At 39.8% G+C, this 22,197-nt stretch overlaps 1 protein-coding gene across 7 annotated transcripts in view; it reads right to left on the reverse strand.

Annotated features, from left to right (window-relative positions):
* Positions 1-22,197, reverse strand: part of TANC2 (tetratricopeptide repeat, ankyrin repeat and coiled-coil containing 2) — a 281,058-nt gene that overhangs the window by 89,539 nt on the left and 169,322 nt on the right. For all 7 annotated transcript variants that reach the window (XM_079798830.1, XM_079798833.1, XM_079798832.1 and 4 more), the window contains one exon: positions 15,971-16,096. In XM_079798830.1, coding sequence (XP_079654956.1) covers positions 15,971-16,096 — 126 coding nt within the window. The remainder of the gene's footprint in view (positions 1-15,970; positions 16,097-22,197) is intronic.

Consider the following 22,197-nt stretch of genomic DNA (forward strand, 5'->3'; position numbering starts at 1 on the left):
TAAACACCTGCAGCAAGAGGAGAAGGGAAAGGGAAAGTGGGGGCAAAAGAACTCTAACTGGATTTAGAGTAAAGCATATTTACTCATGGAAAACAACCATGAATCATCATAAAAGAAGTCAGTCACAGGACTGGCAGGAGAAAGGGTAGTGTGTAACACAGCCAAGGTCTGGTGCAAACAAGAGCAGAATTGTATTTCCTCACATTCTCCCATAATGACTGTAAAGTCTAGCCTGGAAGCAACTCTGTTCCTCAGAACAAAAGATAACTTTTTAGGGTTCATGCCATGCATGCTATTCTCAACACAGAGGAGAGGAAAAACACATGTGCTTCAGACAAAACCTGGTATCACATTAGCACCAAACATAAGTAAAAAGACACGCTTTTCCCCCTTAAGAAATACTTAAACCGAGGAATGGGCTCATTTATCCACTGAATTTCCAGAAAGCTCACTCTCCCATTACAGGAGTCAAATCTCTATAGGGTCTGTTGTTTATTCTTGGTGCTCTGGAATAGCACAGTAGGCAGCTCTTCCTACCTCTGGAAATGATTTTTTTGAAGAATGTCCTAAAGGACAACCTAAAGATAATAGTCTGAGATATGTTCATTCCAGATAACTTCTGTGTGGTTGTTTTTTAAAGATTAAATAAAGCAGAATCACTTTTTGGGTCAGCAGGGGATCATATAGTAAAGTGGGTAAAACTGTGTGGACTCAGAGCCAGATGCTTCAGTTTGCATCTTGTCTCTGTTACTCACTAGCTGTGTGACCTTAGGATAGCTACTTAGGTTCTCAATATCTCAGTTTTCCTCATTTTAAAATTAGGGATAACCATGATTCTGTGAGGATTAAATAAGTTAATGCATGTAATGGACCTAGGACAGTGTCTGGCTGTTAACTGCTATCACTATTCATATTATCAAGCCAAAATAGATATCTAGTGCAACCATAATCACCCCCCTCTAACACACACTTAAAATAAAAATATTGAGAACATACATAGCCCTCTTCCCTTTGAGGCTTCTAACTTATCTCCTTTCACTAACCAACATTTTGAAAGAGCCATGCTTGCTATCTTCACATACACAACAATAATTCATTCTAGCCTGGCCTCCTTCAATTTTACTCTTCAGAAATTTTTTTGGTTAAAGTCACTAAAGACTTTCTTACTGTTAATTCTAATAACTTATTATCAGCCTTCATGCTTCTTAATCATTCCTCAGTATTTAATAGTTTTAACTAAGTCCCATTTTTTGAAATACATTCCCTTCTTGGGCTTAAGATGACACTTTTTTCTAGTTCTCCTGATGTATCTTTTAATGGTTCCTCCTTTTCTGCACATCCCTAAAATATTGTCATTCCTAGGTTACTTCATGTAAACAGCCAGCAAATATATGTACCTGACATGATCATGCTAACACCAACACTTCTATTCTCATATCTCATCAACTTACCCTACCACAATCACCCAACCTATTAAGTCCTTTTTAACTAGTACAATTCTTGTCATATGGTATGTATATTCAGTAACATTTAACAAGTGAAATCATGAATGAAAATAGTGAATATTGATTTTCCATTCTCAACTGCAAAGAAATATGGATAGACTTGGTTTTATTAGAACAGAATGGCTAGGGGAAAAGACAGTTACAGGATGCAAACCCAGGTCTTTGAAAATCACTGTTCTGTATTAAGACAATAAAAGGAAATAGCTCATTTGTTTGCCACTTTTCAGGCATACACTCTTGTTTAAAGGCTACTGTCATAAACATTAAATAAGACAGTTGGGGAAGAAAAACTATTATTTTCCCAGCTCTGTGTATAACATAAGCAAGGTCTGGATGCTGGCCAAGGTACTGACAAAGAATAGCATTCCCACAGGAAGCTGGGGGAAAAGAAGAAATGTGCCTTAGAATTAGTGTCCAGAGGGGAAAGAATAAAAATTTTTAAAGACTAATTTTCTTTCTTTCTTTTTTTTAAAGAAAAGTTACACACATTCATTTGGGTAACTAAGGTCTTACTAATGTGAGATTTACCGTTGTGCATTTAATTCTTCATTATTATAGGTATAGTAGGTATTTTAGCTCACAGAGAACACAATTGAACTACCAAGACAGTCGTTTTCTAATGAGAGATGGATTTATGCTTTGGTCCATCTCATCTATTAATTTTCTTTTTAAAAATTTGACATGAATTTTCACTTCTGGCCCAGATGAAATAACAAGGACCAGATTTACTCTCCAACCTAAAACAATTCCCAAACAAGTTCAGCTCTAGACAAAATATATAAAATAAAGGTTTTCAAGATACTAGACATAGGCAATGAAAAATAGTTACTCTGAGAGATGAAAAACAAGTAAGACAAACCCTATGCCACTTATTACCTTGAGAAAATTTCCAGGCCACGATATGGGGAGGGAGAACCTAGTTAGGTTCTGGCTGACTCCCTTAGTTGAGAAGATGAAGCTGAGAACCCAGGCAGACCAAGGTAGCAACTGTTAAGAGGACAGAGTATTGGGAAGGAGAGATCCGTACAGAAATAATTCTGAAGACTTGTGGAGCATAACCCTTGAGTAATCAACAGAGTACTGATGTGTATAAGAAAACCACTCAAGACAAGGTAAAGACCTAACCGAGAGGATTAGAGAGAAGAGTGCTCACATAGGGCTTACATAGGGCCAGGAACTGCTTACACAGGGCCGGAACAGTGCCTGTTCCTACCAGTCAGAATAAAAAAATTCACAATTTACAGGACAGTGGGTAGAATATCCAGAAAGGTCTCGTCTCAGTAATCCTATATAATAAAAGGCTAATATGCAAATTGTCCCCTCGGGAGTTCGACCGCCTGGGAGCTCGACCACTTGCTATGACGTGCGCTGACCACCAGGGGGCAGCACAGAACAAAGGAAGGCCCCGGCCGGTGGCCGGCAGCTAGGGGAAGGAAGGCCCCAATTGGTCCTGATCACTGGCCAGGCCTAGGGACTCTACCTGTGCATGAATTTCATGCACTGGGCCTCTAGTACAGAATAATGAGACCTGTAATAAATATTGTTCCAATCCTATTCAACAAATTTTAAAGGTAAGACCCAAAAGTAATCATACTGTTTCCAAATAACTTAATATTCCAGACAGAAGTTAAAGAATATTTATATAAATACAAAAACATCCAACACCCAATGAGTTTGAATTCACAATGTCAGGCATCCAAACAAAGATTATTGGATATGCAGAAAAGCAGGAAAATATCAACCATAATTAGCAGAAAGATCAATCAATTGAAACTGACACAGAATTGACAGAGATGTTAGAATTAGCAGAGAAAGATATTGAAACAGTGACTATATTCTACAGCAGGGGTCCTCAAACTTTTTAAACAGGGGGCCAGTTCACTGTCCCTCAGACTGTTGGAGGGCCGGACTATAGTTTAAAAAAACCTATGAACAAATTCCTATGCACACTGTACATATCTTATTTTGAAGTAAAAAAACAAAATGGCAAAAACACCCTCATGTAGCCTGTGGGCCGTAGTTTGAGGACGCCTGTTCTACAGGTTCAAAAGTAGGGCATGCGAGATAAAAAAAGATCCAAATTTAACTTCTAGAGAAAAACGATACAACATAAGAAATGAAAAACACACTAGATAGGATTAGTGACATTACAGAAAATGAGTGACCTTGAAGAGATAGGACTAAAAACTATCCAAAATTAAACACACAGAGAAAATAAGAATCCTCTGAAATAAAAAGAGCATCAGTGACTGGGACAATTCCAAGTGGCCAAATATAGGTGTAATTGAAGTTACTGAAGAGGTAGGGAGGGGGAGACAGAAAATGTATTTAAAGAAATAATGGAGGGCTATGACATTTCCAAATTTGATGAAAACTATAAACTCACTGATCCAAAAAGCTCAATGAACCTCAAGTGCAAGATATATGAAGAAAATGACTCCAAGGCACATTATAATTACCTGGTAAATTGTTCAAAACAAGTGATGAAGAGAAGTTCTTAAAAGCATCCAGAGAATAAAAAGACACATTAAGCACAGAGGAACGAAGATAAAGATGACAGCAGATTTCTAAGAAACAATGCAAATGAGAAAGCAGATCTGCAACTTTAAATTATAAAAAGAAAAACCTGTCAACCTAGAATTCTATACTCAGTGAAAATGTCTTTCAAAAATAGTGATGGCCCAAGCAGGTTTGGCTCAGTGGATAGAGCGTCAGCTTGTGGACTGAAGGGTCCCAGGTTTGATTTCCATGGGTTTCGGGCTCTATCCCCAGTAGGGGGCGTGCAGAAAACAGCTGATCAATGATTCTCTCTCATCATTAATGTTTCTATCTCTCTCTCTTTACCTCTCCCTTCCTCTCTGAAATTAATAAAAATATCCTATATAATAAAAGAGAAACATGTAAACTGACCATACCTCCATTAAGCTCACCAGCCAATCAGGAGTGAGTATGCAAATTCACCCGACGAAGATGGAGGGTTAATTTGCATACACAGGCGCTGAGTGGCCTGGGTCCCGGGAACATCCTTGGGACCCAGGCCACTCTTAGCCTGTAGGCCCGCACATAGGCCCTGAGCAGCCGGGGTCCCAGAATGCTCCTAGCCTTTACGGGCCTATGGGTGCAGGCACTAAGCGGATGTTCCTGCCCTGTGGCCGCTTGCACATGTGCCAGCGCCAAGCGGCGACCTGGGGCCACACCCCCCAGCTCAGCGTCCACAATGCAGGGCTGCCAGTCTGGGGTGTGTGTCCCCGGTGGCGGTGGCTGCTGCACCCCCCAGCCCGGTGCCCACAACGCGGAGCTGGCTGGCGGCCTTGGGGGCATGCCCCCCCAGGCAGTGGGGACACGCCCCAAGCCCATGAGCTGCAGAGGAAACACCTTTTCTTTTATTTTTTTAAAAGAATATATTTTATTGATATTTTTAGAGAGAAGAGGGGAGAGGGATAGACAGTCGGAAACATCGATGAGAGAGAAACATCGATCAGCTGCCTCCTGCACACTCCCCACTGGGGATGTGCCCCCAACCAAGGTACATGCCCTTAACAGGAATCAAACCTGGGACCCTTCAGTCTGCAGGCCGACGCTCTGTCCACTGAGCCAAACCAGTTCGAGCGTAAAAACCTTTTCTGACCGCTCACTGGCTAAGCTCCCTGTACGCCGCCACAGTGTTCTTGGTAACTTGGGTTATAAGAATCCAAGAAGGTGATCTAGGGTTTTTCCACCACACTCCTGGAGGAAAAAATGAAGGTCTGCTGCTGGAGGGGCTAAGAAATGCCATATCCTGCCCTAGCTGGTGTGGCTCAGTGGATAGAGCCTCGGCCTGCCGACAGCAGGATCCAGGTTCGATTCTGATCAAGGGCATGTACCTAGGTTACAGGCTCCTCCCTGGCTGGGGCCCAGGTCAGGGCGCATGCAGGAGGCAACCAATCAAAGTGTTCCTCTCACATTGATGCTTCTCTCTGTCTCTCCCTCTCCCTTCCACACTCTCTAAAAATCAATGGAAACATATCCTCAGGTGAGGATAAAAAATAAAAAAAGAAAGAAAGCAATGTCATATCCTATGAAAGACACATCTTGAAAATGCCTAAAGAAAGTTGTCATTTTTTCATGGTGAAGGGACTGGAGTCCGTGTTGATGAAAACACCTTGGTGGCTGCGGTGGCTGGCAGTGGCTGCAGTAGCAGGGTGATGGGGTTGGCACCTTCCCCTAATCAGCCCGGTCACCTCCCGCAGAGGGAGGCCAGACTGCGGCTTAGGCCCGCTCCCTACAGGGAGCGGGCCTAAGCTGTCAGTAGGACATCCCCTGAGGGCTCCCAGTCTGTGAGAGGGGGCAGGCTGGGCTGAGGGAACTCCCCGCAGTGCACAAATTTCGTGTACCGTGCCCCTAGTATTTAAAAAAATAGTGATGAATTTTTTTCAATTTCTATATGTCTGACAAAGTCTTTATCACCAGTAGATCCACAATATAAGATATGTTAAAAGAAGTCTGCCAGGTAGAAGAAAAATTACACCAGATAGAAACATGGATTAACACAGAGAAATGAACTGCATCAGAAATGGTGACAAAACGGGTTAATATATAACACTAGTGGCCTGGTGCATGAAATTCATACACGGAGGGGGGGTTCCCTCAGCCCAGCCTGCACCCTCTCCAATCGGGGACCCCTTGGGGGATGTGCAATCTGGGACCGCTGGCTCCTAACCACTCACTTGCCTGCCTGCCTGATCGCCCCTAACTGCCCTCCCATGCCAGCCTGATCTCGCCCCCAACTACCTCTACCTGCCTAATCACCCCTAACTGCCCTCCTCTGCCGGCCTGATCTCGTCCCCAACTGCCCTCCCCTGCAGGTCTGATCTTGCCCCCAACTGCTCTCCCCTCATGGCCTGATTGCCCCTAACTGCTTCTGCCTGCCTGATCACCCCTAACTGCCCTCCCCTGCCAGCCTGATCTCACCCCCAACTGCCCTCCCCTGCAGGTCTGATCTTGCCCCCAACTACCCTCCCCTGCCGGCCAATTTGGTTCTGATTGGTCAGTTTCTATGCCAGTCAGTGTCAAAAACTCTGCCTCCTAGGCAGCCATTGGCTCCTCACAGTTCACCCAGATTTGGTTCTGACTGGTCAGTTTCTATGCCAGTCAGTGTATCTGGGCCTATCTCCGGGCCTGATCAGAGAGGTGGGGCTGATCAGCAGCGCCCGCGGAGGCTTGAAGAGAAACAGAGGCGCGGCTGCTGGTGAAGCCCAGAGAGAAAGAGAGAGGCAACAGCTGATCAATAGCTGCCACGGAGGCTGCGGATCAGACCCTGCCTCTCTCTTCGGGCCTCTCTCTGGGCCTGATCTGCAGACCCCTCGGCAGTTAGTGCTGGGTCGCCACAGCAACCCAGCACTGACTGCAGGACTGACTTCCAGTGTTCAGTCAAGCCTTCAGTCAGTTGTTACAGACCCTGGGTTTTTATATATTAGGATTTTTCCTTATTTTTTTTAAATTTTTTTTTAATATATATTTTATTGATTTTTTACAGAGAGGAAGAGAGAGGGATAGAGAGTTAGAAACATCGATGAGAGAGAAACATCGATCAGCTGCCTCTTGCACAACCCCTACTGGGGATGTGCCCGCAACCAAGGTACATGCCCTTGACCGGAATCGAACCTGGGACCCTTGAGTCCACAGGCCGACGCTCTATCCACTGAGCCAAACCGGCCCCGGCGATTTTTCCTTATTTTTAAAAAACTCTTTTACAGATAACTGTCTTTTATATGGTGGAACTTGTAACATTTATATAAGTAAAATGTCTGACAACAATAGCATAAAGGCTGGGAGGAGAGAAATAAAAATAGATTACTGTGCAGAAAACAATTCACATAACTGGTTTTAGACTGCTATCATTAGAGAGCCTGTTTGTGAGGCTGGCCCTTACCTGAAATCTCAGAGTGTGAATTTCAAGAAGATTCCTACCATTGACCAGAACTAATAAGAGTAAATTGCTGTGCCTAAATTGTTTGTACAAACAATATAGTTTGTGCTGAACACCTGCTTTTTTTTTCTGGGAGTCTGGAATTTTGGTATGTTTTAGGCAAGAAGGTCTATAGACCAGACCCCACCAAAAATCTTGGGCACTGAATCCCTAATGAGCTTTCCTGGCAGACAACCTTTCACATGTGTTATCACAGTCATTCCTAAGTGCATACCATGTGACTTCATTGAGAGAGAATACTTGGAGGCTGTGTCTGGTTTCCTCCGGACTATGCCCCATGTGCCTTTTCCCTTTGCTGATTTAGTTTTGTATCCTTTCACTGTAATAAGGCATAGATATGGAAATGATTATATGCTGAGTACTGTGAGTTCTCCTAGTGAATCATTAAACCTAGGGGACACCCCTTACACAAGTATTATAAAAGCCTTATGCTCTACATAAAATGGTATAATATAACTTGAGGGTATACTGTATAAATTAAATCTATATACTAAAAATAATGAAGCAACCAGATACCAAAACCCAACAATATGAAGAGTATAGCTAATTAACTAAAAACATAATATAGACTCATAAAAATACTCAATTCAAAAAATGGGATGAAAAAGGGAAATGCAAGAAAACAAAGAACAGATGGAAAAAAAAGGAAAGCAAATATCAAAATGAAAGATTGAAAACTGCCCAAGTAAAAATATTAGCTTTTCTTAAGTATCAACAGAGTTCATTTTAAAGCTAATAGCCTTAGCCAGTTTTGCTCAGTGGATAGAGCATTGGCCTGTGGACTGAAGGGTCCCAGGTTCGATTCCAGTCAAGGGCACATGCCTGGGTTGCAGGCTCAATCCCAAGTAAGGGGCATGCAAGAGGCAGCCAATCAATGATGTTCCTCTCTCATTGATGTTTCTATCTCTCCATCCCTCTCCCTTCCTATCTCTCTAAAAACCAATAAAAACATATTAAACAAACAAATAAAAAGAATGGGTAACAAGGAAGAATGTGAGAAAATCAGGCAACATAAAAGCCTAGATATAGGAGCTAATGAAGATGGTGATTCAAAGCTGAATCCAAGACTTAAAGTCTTAATGAGAAGAAAATTGGGGTACTATTAATAAAAATAAGAAATTATGAGTTGTTTTGGGCTAATGAATCACTGTGGTGGCCTCTCTGATCATAGCCCCTGATGAAAGGCAGCCATGTGGGAATTATGTTTATATGCAACTCTGTTTCCCATCCCTTTTTGTATTATACTAGAGGCCCGATGCACGAAATTCGTGCAAGGGCCTCTGCCGTGGCCCCCGCCTACTGTGGCTTTGTCCAGAAGGAAGGACGTCTGGTCTAATTAGCATATTACACTTTTATTATTATAGACTAGAGGCCTGGTGCATGAAATTCATGCACTTGGTGGGGGGGGGGGAGGGTCCCTCAGCCAGGCCTGTAGCCTCTCGCAATCCGGGATCCCTTGGGGGATGTCCGACTGCCAGGATCGGGCCTAAACCAGCAGTCGGACATCCCTCTTGCAATCTGGGACCACTGGCTCCTAACCACTTGCCTGCCTGCCTCATCGCCCCTAACCACTCACCTACCTGCCTGCCTGATCACCCCTAACCACTCGCCTGCTGCCTCCTGATCACCCTTAACTGCCTCTGCCTTGGCCCCTGCTGCTGCGGCTTTGTCTGGAAGGATATCTGGAATGACGTCCGGAAGGTCATTCGGCTGGTCTGGTCTAATTAGCATATTACGCTTTTATTATTATAAACTGTCTATGACATAGTATAGTATGGTGTTTAAGAGCACAGTCTCGAGCCGAAACCGGTTTGGCTCAGTGGATAGAGCGACGGCCTGCGGACTCAAGGGTCCCAGGTTCGATTCCGGTCAAGGGCATGTACCTTGGTTGCGGGCACATCCCCGGTGGGGGGTGTGCAGGAGGCAGCTGATCGATGTTTCTCTCTCATCGATGTTTCTGACTCTCTATCCCTCTCTCTTCCTCTCTGTAAAAAAATCAATAAAATATATTAAAAAAAAAAACAAACAAAAAAAACAAAACAAAAAAAACCAAAAAAAAAGAGCACAGTCTCGGGAATTTGTCAGATAAATGAATCTTGGCACTGCCAATTACTAGATATGTAACCTTAAGCAAGTTATTTAACCTCCCTAAACCTCAGTTCCCTTACTACCGATACTTACATCCAAAAGTTGTGAGGATTAAATAAGAACGTGTTTAAAGCTCTTAGCACTATGTCTATAAAGAACAAGCACTCCAAAAAATGTAAGCTATCACTTTTATATATGTTTAAAGTGTCTCATTCTCAACATTTGTCTAAGTGTTTTAAGAAATCCACTGTATTCTATTAATGTGGGGATGAAAAGGGGGAAAGGCTTATTTTACTCTGGAAAATAATATTTTCAGTCTTTGAATAACTTTCATATTGAATTTCAGCTTTTGACAGTGGTTTTCTAGGACATTTTTTTTAGAACGATGTGGAGTTATTGCTGAATGGAATTTTCAGGAAGGGAACAAAAATATTTGGAAAACAGTAAAAGAAATAGGAAAAATTCAATTTTCCCAAATATTGCCACTTTTTACATGTTTCCTCATATTTAATACCACAAAATTCTGCAGTTCTGTATTTTACTAGTATGTGGGGAAGTGATCCCATTAGAAAAGTATTTTTATATACTATTAAACTGGAAAGCTTAGATCATCTTACTGAAACAAAAAATGCTTTGCAAAATGTTACCTAAGTAAATTTAGTAACATTATGGCCACTTTAATAAGATTTAGTTACTTTTGGAGAAAATAATGATAGAAAGATTAACTGGGAAACGGATTCCTTAAATCTAATTTAGATCAAAACATCAAAATGGCTTAATGGCTACTTATTTTTCCTTATTGCACTTAAGTCATTTAAAATATTTTCAGTGATTTATTCTTACAGAATTAGATATCATAATTAGAATTTCTTTCATGTTACTTCACAGCCTTTCTTTAAGGAGTGTTATTTAATGCAAGAGGTCAATATGTGCCTGTTAGAAGATTATGTAGTTTCTAGACTCTCCTCTTTCTCAAAGGTAATTATTTCTTTCTTCTGGGTCTTATGGGGGAACTTTGTTGTATATTAGCTATTGTTTGGGTTTTCATAATTTAAGATGGAGTTTAGCAAATAAGGCTGGCTTATATACAAACCAGATCTGGAACTACTTTAACAAGTAGTGATCAGCTTAAAAAAAAATCATAGCCAGACTACTCCAAAAAGTATAAATTAGTTTCTAGAAGACATTCAAAGGCATCCAGTTTGAGTACTATAATTTCAAATTTTAGGGTGCTCTGCAACAGAGTTGACATACTAGTAAAGCTTACAATCTATCTATCTAATATTTATATATAGGCAGTTATGTGCAAGCAACCTTATCTCTAGATTTTGAATTTATCTAAAAAGAAAGAAATTTAACCTTGTAAAAATAAAACAATGAACAATGAGACAGAAAACACTGATGGAAATATTATCTTGTAAATGTGAGAGCTAGTCAGGCAATGATCAAGATGACTAAGCAACCTCAAGGATGTATGACTCAGTGGGCTATTGCAAGAGTATTAGCTTCATGACATGCATCTTAGTCATATTCATAAAGAATTCATTGTTTTGGAAAAGTAAGGGACTCAAAAATGGTGTGAAGCACTGATTTTATTAGACAAAAACTAAATTCTTTGCTTTGATAAAGCCAAGTTAACGGTAGCAGGGTCAATTTCACATAAATTCTGCCAATTAGTCAGAATACCATTTGCACCTATGCCCTCCAACCTAGAAACTATTAAAGCAGCTAACTAAACCCAGTGCCTGTGAATGGCCATTTATATAATGGAATTTAGTAAAAGTCCTAAGGAAACAACATATTTTGAGAAATAAGTTTTAATTAGGAATGTGTAATCTCTTCGAGCAGAATAGTGATTATGATTTAATATCAGGAAGGTTAGAGACTTATCATTAATAATTTGTTGCTAATTTACCCCAAGTAGCTCCTATTCAGTCATTATGCTATATTTTGTTTTGTGTATTTTAACTCTCCCTGCTTTGCTTTACATATTCTATCATAACGTTTACTATACTAGTATTTGTCCATGAAAGCCAGCAACCTCTCCCCTCCTTTTACTAGGCAGCAAAATTAGTTTGTCTTTCTCTGTGGAATAGAGATGCCATTAAGATGGTCAGAAACAGTGAGAGGTTTCAGGTGGATAATTTCTAGCATAACTCCACATTAACACAATGATGATTACATTTTAAAAATGGATACCCAATTTTAAAAACGAAAATTAAAAACTTTAATAAGGTTTCAAATTAATATCTGTCAAGGACATTAGGCTCTGGGACTAGAAAAGGCACTTGCAGAAGTTTAGCCAGTTGTATATTCTGCACTATCTTCCATAACTATCATTAAAGCTCAAGCCCTTAGGTGGTTGACAGCTAGGAATCTCATAACTTATTGCAATAGGATCCAGGACAGTGCACTTATGTGACCTTGTATCCTTTGTTGGGCCGTGTCTCCTTTGTCGGGCCGGGTCTCTAGAAACATAAATTTTGGTAGAACAACTGTTCAAAACAGCTATCTTAAGAAGTATAGAAATTTTACTAATGAAGTGAATGTTAATACCCCACTTGAAGACCCAAATTCTAGCTCAGATTTTACCCCAGCAATTTCTGTTTCAGCAGTCAAAAGACTATCATTCTGAGCAAACAATTGCAGTTACTATTAAGGTAATTATTAAATGAACAATGCCTGTATTCTTAAACCACATTCCTGATCAACTTCTAACCAATTTGCAAATTGCACTTTTTTGCGTTCTGTATGGTCCCTAAAGCATAAAGCTTATCTTCAATTATAATGGTATCCTCTGCACCAATGGTTCTTGAAATGTGATCTGGGGACCACTGGGTGTTCTCAAGATACTTTCAGGGGGTCCACAAAGTCAAAACTATGTGCATAATGCTAAGACATCATTTGTCTTTTTCCATTCTCATTCTCTGATAGTGTACGGTGGAATTTTTCATAGCTTACATGATGTTAACACACAATGGGTTTACTATTGTTTAAAAAAGTGGACAGATATTTTTTAAAATTCTCAGTTTTAATTTCTAATATGATAAATATTAATAGACATAATTCATAAATACAGGCTTTTGACAGTCCTCAATACTTTCTAAAGTGTGTAGAGGGGTCCTGGAACCAAAAAAGTTTGAGAATCACTGCTCTAAACAGAATAGTGCAAGACTGCCTGTATGAAGCACCAAATAAATCCTTGCCACCTCTTTAGACATATATTCAAGGATTATTATTTCAGATAATCTCTGTACTTGGAATCAGTAAATTCAGCACCTACTGGATACACTACAGTGTATGTGACCATTAACTGTGAGGATCCAGGGTCATTTAAACCAGAACTCTGATTTAAAAACTGTATCATGATTTGTTTGAGTAATATTTTAAAATATAGAAAGAAATACCTCAATGTAGAAAGATACATCTTAATTTATACTAAAAAGGGTTTTTAATCACTTTACTATTTTTTTCTGGGTAAAGCTGTTTTACTCCAACCATAACCAGAAGAAGAAAAAGATATAAAACTGAACAATGACTGCAATTTGTATGTCCCTTTAAACAGAATTAGAAAGAATAATGTAACACGTTTTTTAAAAATTATGCTAAGAAAGCAATATGATTCTATTTTTACAATAAAGTGCAATGTTTTGGATGTAAAGATCACAAATTATAAAAGCTTGCCAAGCAGGTCTATGGAAACATGAGGAGAGTGTGTCCAAGTTTGCTTTCCTTTCTTGTTAATGTGTTTTAAGTCATTTCATAAGTCACAGAGTACATTTGCAAACAGTAATTAAGATAACATGCTACTCTTTGAGGGACAATTTTGTCCAGGGCCTCAAAGTTCTAAATTAAAGTATGCTTATTTTAGAAGGCAAAATACTGCTTAGTAAACATCCAGTAACTTATGGATTAATGCATTCATCTGGATGGCATGTACTAACCATTTAGACCATAAAAAGGAAAGCTTTTGAAAGAAAAGACAACTTTAAGGAACTGAAATTCTAATATCATAGTAACATTATCAGTGAACAAATTCCATTTCTAAGTGTTATTGTAAACAATGTTGAGATACTATCTGTAAGGGTATAAAATTAGTTTTGTTAAGGGATATATTATTTAGGCAGAGCGATTCCTAAAGACTTAGTCATACTTTGAAAAAAAATCTTTGTATGTACTCTGGTTTTACTGAATGTTCAGGCTGAAGCTCAATGCAATGAAAAAGATTTTTTTGTTGTATTCTAGATACAACTGATATATGTGTGTAAACATCAAGCTCAGTAAAATGCATTTGTCAGAGCTCTTACAAATCTTTAGATACTAGAAGCAGAAATGTCCCATCAAGTATCACTAGAACCCAATATGAAGAGTTCGCAAAAGCACACAGTTAAAACCTATCAGTTAATTTTGTTTTCTATCTAAAATAATAAAAGTGAAACATGCTAATTAGACTGGATAGCCAAACGACCTTCCGGACATCCTTCTGGATGAAGCCACCGTGGCGGGGGCTGAGGCAGAGGCAGTTAGGGGCAATCGGGCAGGCAGATGAGTAGATCGGGGCATCAGGCAGGCAGGTAGGCAGGCAGAGTGATTAGGGGTGATGAGGCAGGCAGGCGAGTGGTTAGGAGCCAGCAGTCCCAGATTGCAAGAGGGATGTCTGACTGCCAGTTTAGGTCTAATGCAGGGATTGGGCCTAAACCGGCAGTTCGACATCCCCTGAGGGGTCCCGGATTGCGAGAGGGTGCAGGCCGGGCTGAGGTACCCCTCCTCGTGCACGAATTTTGTGCATTGGGCCTCTAGTTTAGTATAAAATTCATTATTCATTGACGAGCAAAGCAGAAAATAAATTCAACAATGTCAGTATGTTTTACAGAAGTGAGATACATAGTGATGCCAATGTGGCAGATTTTAACCAAATTTGAAGGTCTATATCTATATGTATAAAAGAGTAATATGCAAATTGACTGAACAATGGAATAACCAGAACGATAGCTTGACCAGTCGCTATGAGGCGCACTGACCACTTCTCTGTTCTTCCCCAGGGCTGGCAGGCTCCGATCCCCAAATGGCGATGGGGAACTGGGGGTGGGTGGCGGCGGGGGGTGGGGCCGGCTGCCAGCAGCTGGGGAAGATGGCCCTGATCACAAGCCAGGCCTAGGGACCATACCTGTGCATGAATTTCATGCACCGGGCCTCTAGTAGATCAATAGTTGTATCCAATCTTCTTTAGTATTTCTATGCATCTTGGAACAAATCATTTATTTAGTTTTCTGACTAAATTTATTCAGGCTTTGGATATAATCAACTTACCAGCACTAAAATATTACTTGACACAATACCACATTTTGGGCTGGAAATACACTATTGCACATATAAGCAACTAGTATGTGGCTAACTAAAGAAATGGCAAGCAGGATGGATAGAATTAAAAATAAAACTATGACTACTAGTATGACTAAGGCCATCAACTCACTATTGTTGATGAGAGGTACGATAATTGTTGCGATACAATCATTTGATGCTCCCAGTTGCCTACTCATCATTGAAAAACTGTCAGTATAATGACTTCCAGAATGGACAGCAGGCATGTATGATCTTTTTTTGGTGTGAGTTATGCATTTTGGCAACATAGGGATTTAGAATGGGGCACAGGACAGGAGGTAAGAAGGAGAACAAAAGCAAGATGAAAATCTGTAAAAGAATATTAAAAATATACTTGATGTAGTAGAGCTATGGATTACTACTAGATACTAGATAAAGCAAACCATCTGTTAAGGCTATTAAAGACAGTTCGGTTCATTTTGAGCAAACAAGAGGCACAAGCAGAGATACCAGTAACAGTCTCTCAACTAGCCCATGGTTATAACAAAATGAAAGTCTTTGAAAAGATCAGGATCCTGACTGTAGAAACAAGCAGCATGCACAGAGAGTGTAAACAGGTACCTGAGTGGGAAACAGATAAGTTTAGATGTTGCCAGGACAGGACTAGAAGCCCTGTCTAAAACTCCAAGAAATTAAAAGTACAACATGTCACTAGAAATGGCCACTAGAATGAACATAAATAAATTCTCTAGCAAAACACCATTATCAGCACCAAGTTCATGCTGAAAATGGCTAGGGTTGAATTTGGTCAACAATCACTTAGGAAATTCAGGGCTTTTAAAAGATTATTTCCCCTATCACCACCAGCCCTTTCAGAATTTCAAGGAATCAATGCCAACACTTCTATATGTAGGTAATTACAATTCCGTTGTGCAATGTATTTGTATTTCTCTTCTATGGTTACATGCTCACTTCTTAAGATAGGTTTAAGTAAGTGTAGAAATTGGAAACAAAGAAACTTTTTGCCTATAGTCCATTTCCATTTTCCCATGAGCATCCCCAAACAAAGTAATCCTGTGGTTCTAACCTCTTAAATCCTGTTGTGTGCGAACACCACCCATGCTCTGTCTTGGCATTCGAAGAGAAGTTCTCAAAGGTGTATGTCTCTGCTCATCCAGGTAAGCGAGGTCCTCCAAGTGGGCAGAACTTGTGGCTGACAAGACAGAAGAGTTTAGTCAGAATACTTAAGTTTCAAAAAGTTACTTTCAGTTCAGTTAGTCTGTATCTCAAAACGTTGGAATCAGAGCTTATTCCAGCAGATACATTTACCAACTGTTTGCTGAATTCAAAATCCTCATCAGTGTCTAGAACATGGGCCAGGGAAACATGTCAACAGTTGTCTTCAGCTCCTTCATCACTATCAACTGCTTGAGCTTATGGAGAATACTAGCAACAAGTTGGCAAACCTTAGTACCTGATAACAAAGATTATTAGTTTTTGTTTCTTTTGGGGTCACAAATCCCATTTACAGAATAAGATATAAACATCATCAATCAAGAAACCTGTTTCAAATTATATTGAGTTGTAAGAAAAACATGACATTTTATTTTCCACACTCTTCTTTCATGATAATGAAATAGAAACCAATTTGTGTGTGTGTGTGTGTGTGTGTGTGTGTGTGTGTGTGTGTGTGTGTGCTGGAAAGGTGGGAACCTGAGACAATGGATAGAGAACTGCCAAAGAGCATTTAGAAACTGCCAATATCCATGAATTCCAAAAACATTCTGTTGCTATCTCAAGATAATCAAGTATTAAGGTCCTCCCATTCCATGTATAAATCCTTTAATTCCTAACACAGCCACAAAAGAGAAAGAAAATGGGATTGACACTGCTGAGTATTGAGAGCTGTTGGGTCCACTTAAAATGAACCAAAAAATGAAGAAACTAAGAATCAGAAAGCACTGAGACAGAATAGTTTTTAACAAAAAAAAGTGGAAAAACTCTCAAATGGTTATTTAGAGCCTATAAATTTTTAATTAAACCATTAATTCAATTTGTTGCTATGTAAGATCTGTGCCAGAGGTAGGTTCAATCATTCAATGACAGTTATTTACTGAGAACCTACCATATGCCAGGCACTGTTCTTGCTGCCCTCCTTGGCTTAGTAGCCAGTTTACCTCTGATGACTGTTTAGAATGGGTGAGAAGAAGCAAACTGAAATCACTTCTTGGCTTCTGAGATCCAATGAAGTATTATCGTCTACATTCCCAATCAAAATAAGACACAAACAACAATAACATAAGGTGAATTATGAACAGTGGCACAAAAAAATTTACACAGAGCTCTACAAGCTAAGAGAGAAAAAAACAAAGAAAACAGGAGAGAAGGAAGAAGAGAAAAAAAATGTCAAGAACAAGTGCAAGAGATAAATATTCCCCCTCATCCTTCAATTACTGCAATTGTCTTGGTTACCTAGGTCTGTTAGAAATTCAGACAAAAGACTTACCAAATTATAATACAGTTTCTAGAAAAAAATAAAAATAAAGGTCTTTGAAAACTAGTCTAGGGAACTTACACCAAGAAAGCGAAGTCAAATGCCACATTACTCACCAGAGGGAGGAAGAGAGTATCAGAGGAATAAAGATAATCTTGTTCTCAGCATTCTGAAATTAAAACTATCCAGAGTAGATAACTAACCTTTTATTGAAAAACACTGGGGACAATGACTCTTACACCATTCCCACTGTATCTATGAATTAGTTATTTCTTACGTTTAATACAATCCCTCCTGCTTTACCCAAAGTCTACTTTCTTTTGTTTGGTTCTTTATCCATTAAAGGGAGCCCTCAGAGGTTCCGTCTGCACAGAGCCTTCCTTGGAGCTCAGAAATATTATCATCAGTTGAGCAGGAGCCAGTTCACAGAGATATGAGTTTCAACTTTGTGGGGTCATTCCTCCAGTCTTCTACAGTTTACCAATCTCAACCTCTTCTCCTGTTCCATAGGCTCAGAGGTGGTAGTTGCTTCCTGCATTTGCTAAATCCATGATACCTCAGTAAATAACCCTTTCAGTAATTTAAAATCTAGTTAACAATTGTTCTCATGTCAAATTTTCTGTTAAAATACCCATATGGTTTCTGTCTTCTGGCTAGCCTCTGACTGGTACATCAATCTATCTAATAAAGAGGTAATATGCTAATTGACCCTCACGCTGTCGAAAAGATGGTGGTGCCCACAGCCAATAAGGAGGGAATATGCTAATTGACTGCCCCGCCCTCAATGATTGCGGCACCCAGTCCCCTCAGCCCCCCAGCCGCCCAGGGCCGCCCAAGGCTCAGGTAACCAGGGCCGGCCGAGGCTTGCGCTGCCAGCAGCAGAGGCATGATGGGGCATTTGCCTTCCCCTGATCGCCGGGTCACCTTCCGCCCCTGAGGGCTCCCAGACTGTGAGAGGGGGCAGGCTGGGTGGAGGGACCCCGCTCCCCTCCAGTGCATGAATTTTCATGTACCGGGCCTCTAGTAGAAAATAAATGACCAGCAATCCCTTTCTATGATGTTTATAATAAAGAATTATCACAGCATGCAAATGTAAAAGAGATCTTAAAGGTCATCCAGTCTAGAGGTCAGCAAATTAAGGCCAGTGGATGAAATCTGGCTTGCTACCTATCTTTGTAAGTCAAGTATTATTGGAATATATACAGCCTTGCCTATTTAAGTATTCATTTACAACAGAGTTGAGTAGTTGTGGCAGAAGCCATTTGGCTTGCAAAGCCTAAAATACTAGCTGGTCTTTTAATAAAAAGTCTGTTGATTCCAATCTAATCAAGTCCCCTCATTTTACAGATTAAGAGACAGTACTGTAGAGTGGCCTGTCTAAAGTGAATCACTCAGGTAGAGCCAGGCCTTGAAACCAGCATCTCAATCCAGTGAGTGCTATTTACATTGTACCCTCTTCCTCCTCCATTTAAAGCTACACAGATCTAATTCTTTCTTAAAAGGCTTATTTCCCATATCTTATTCACCTTTGCCACTTTCCTTCAACTCCCTATTGTTTATGGCTTTGAAGGGCAATAATCAAACTTAGGCCTTGCTAATGCAAAGTAATGATGTCCAGCATGTCACAGACTAATGCATCTCTGCACTTTGAATATTTTCCACAGAAAGAAACAAAAGAATAAAGCCCCCATTTTTTAAAAAATAAGGAAAGTTGTCATAACATACTTTTAAATCTGATAAACAGAAGAGTAACATAAAAAGATTAATGACAATGAGAATCTTTTATGCACATTAAAACAAAATTCAAATTAAACCTTAACGGCTGGATGAGTGATTTAGTTACCATTATGGCAATATTAACGACAAATTATATAATTTTAAAGCAAGACCCTAGCAAGGTTCTATGTGCCAATACATTAAAATGGTTTGATATATTTTAATAAAAAGAGAATGTCTATTTCATTAGTAGTAGGCAGAATGACATAGAAATATATAACATGGAATGGAGCAAAAAGCTGTTGCAAGAAAAAAAGCCTTGAGTCTATCTTTTTTTATATATTATATCCTTCTATTCTACAAATCTTTTAAAGATTAAACTAAGGGAGATCTATACTTTGAGTATGAATTTAAATTAAATAACATTTACATAATCCATTGAAATTACTTTGTATTAGAAACAATCTCTGGCAAAGATTTTTAGCCACAGCCTTACTTTCCACATGTTCAACTTCTTAAATTCAATTAAGAGCTACTGGCAACTTAAAAAATATTTTAAATTGATTTCAGAGAGGAAGGGAGAGGGAAAGGGAGATAGAAACATCACGATGAGAGAGAATCATTGATTGGCTGCCTCCTACTGGGGATCGAGCCCACAATCCAGGCATGTGCCCAGATCGAGAACTGAACAGTGACTTCCTGGTTCATAGGTCAATGCTCAACCACTGAGCCACACTGGCCAGGCAACGTTCATAAAATATAAATTTTAGTGTGAACTTACGTTTTACTAAATTAATCTTTACTATAGTAATTCCTAGGAATATAAACATCAATTGTTTTATTGCTTTATTTAACAAAACCAAAAACGCAGTAAAATATTTTGAAATGAGTACATTCCTCAATTTTGGACAGATGACATTAAAAGAAACAGACAAACATTGCAATTACTGATCTGTATGAATAGTCCATTCTTTCACAAATCCAAATACTCATGGGCAAAATGAACCTTAAAAAAAGCAGTGACACTGAATATCAAGTGCAACAACTCTGAAGTCCTTATTTAGGGCCTAGACAGATCTGAAATCAGCCAATGGGGAACTATTCCTTCAATCTGAACTGCAGTTAAATATGGTTAATGTTTACCTAAGTCTATTAAATAATACTTCTTTTTCTTATGTTAGCAATTAACATATTTTTGTTGTCTCTCAGTCTATCACTATTTTCTTTATCAAATTAATCCAAAGTAATTTTATTGCCTTTTTCCTCATTAAATCATTATTTTCCTTTTTAAAGTTTCTTCTATTTTCAGTTTCTTTCTGTTTATTCATTTTCAAAAATCTTGTCCCTTCAAATGCCTTATTTAAAAGCACGAGTCAGGAGACCTGAAATTCTGTTAGCTGTGTCTCTTTGTTCTACTAACTATATGTAGTTGTATTCTCCCTCAGAGTCACTTGAATCTTTTCCATTTACAAACCACTTTCTGAGAAAGAGTCTTCATCATACTTTGTCAAATGGGATCTCACTCCTTGTTAAAATTTGCCCAGGCTATACTTTTTCTGCTTCCCTGACTGATCCCTCAGTCAGATTAATTGTTTCTCCGTTTCAGCAACCACATACATATATTGCTAATTAGAACTTGTGTTATTCAGCTAGTTGTTTACATGTCTGTCTTCTCTTATTATTAAAAGGTTCTTGCCCTGGCCAGATGGGTCAATTGGTTGGAACATCGTCCCATACACCAAAAGGTTGTGGGTTCAATTCCTAGTCAGGACACATACCTAGGTTTTGGGCTTCATCCCCAATCAGATGAAAGAAACGTATCAGTCTCTCTCTCATATCAATGTCTCTCTGACAATTAATAAAAGCATATCCTTGGGTGAGGATAAAAATAATTATAGAAGGTTCTTGAGGACAAGAAGGCAACATCTGATTCATCTCTAATAACATTATCCCTTCAGAGTAAATCAGAGTGCCCAGTATGTAATGCTCAATACAGAACCGAATTCCAGACTAGTCCTACTTAGATTTAGAAATCTGACTGGCTCTATCCTTATCCTCCTCATTACTCTGCTTAATGCTTAACAGACATCACTATGGTAATATGCTTGGCTCCAACAATCCTATATAATAAAACCCTAATATGCAAATCAACTGAACAGCAGAATGACAGGTGGAACGACTGGTCGCTATGATGCGCACTGACCACCAGGAGGCAGACGCTCAATGCAGGAGCTGAAAGAAATGGCACCATGGACCTGGCGCTGACAAAGCAACACTCGGCTTCCCCCATATGGAACACAGGCCCCACGACCACCCTGGAGCGACAGCCCACCAAACTGCAGCCAACGCTGTCGAGACCCCATGGTGCAAAATGTGGCCCACAGCCCAGTCCAGCCTGGAAATGGTTGCTGTGGGCACTGGGTAATGACATCACATAGTAACGTCCGGCTTCCTCTCCCTAGAGACTAGCCTCCTTGCAGTTTCTTTAGCCCAGGAACATGACTTGCTTTACAGCCAGGTGCAAACATTTTACACTTTAACCAAATGTCTGTGAAGCATTTTCCCGTGCCTCATCTCATTTGATCCTCACAGAAGTCCTGGAATAGGTAGATAGGAGACTCAGCACAATCCTATTTTCTTTTCACTAGCCGGAAAACAGATTTAGAAAGTTTAGAAACTTGACCCGACTGAAAAGAAGTAAGAAATGATGGGCCTTGAAAATGACTTCAGGTTTTCTCACTGCACAGAATATAGTCAAACACTGCTGCAGTTAAATATTTTACCCTTTGTTCTCCCTGCGTGATCTACAATAATCCTCTTCATGTTGATATTTACTGCTGTGTTGCTGACAATTACCTAAAAGAGAAGTTGGGGTGCTTCACTGGGCTGGAAAAAGTTAGCTAAATCAGAAAGCAGGTCTAATTGAGCAAGTTTATCCTATATAATAAAGAGACAATATACAAATTAACCCTCACACCCTCACAAGATGGCTGCCTACGACCAGGCCGGCAGGGGCGTTAGTGAGGGATGACCAAATGACTGAACAAGCAGGCTGCGTGGGGCGACCAGGCTGGCAGGGAGTTAGTGAGGGACGACCAAACGAC

Source organism: Cnephaeus nilssonii (assembly GCF_951640355.1).
Source record: "Cnephaeus nilssonii genome assembly, chromosome: 19".
NCBI lineage: Eukaryota > Metazoa > Chordata > Mammalia > Chiroptera > Vespertilionidae > Cnephaeus > Cnephaeus nilssonii.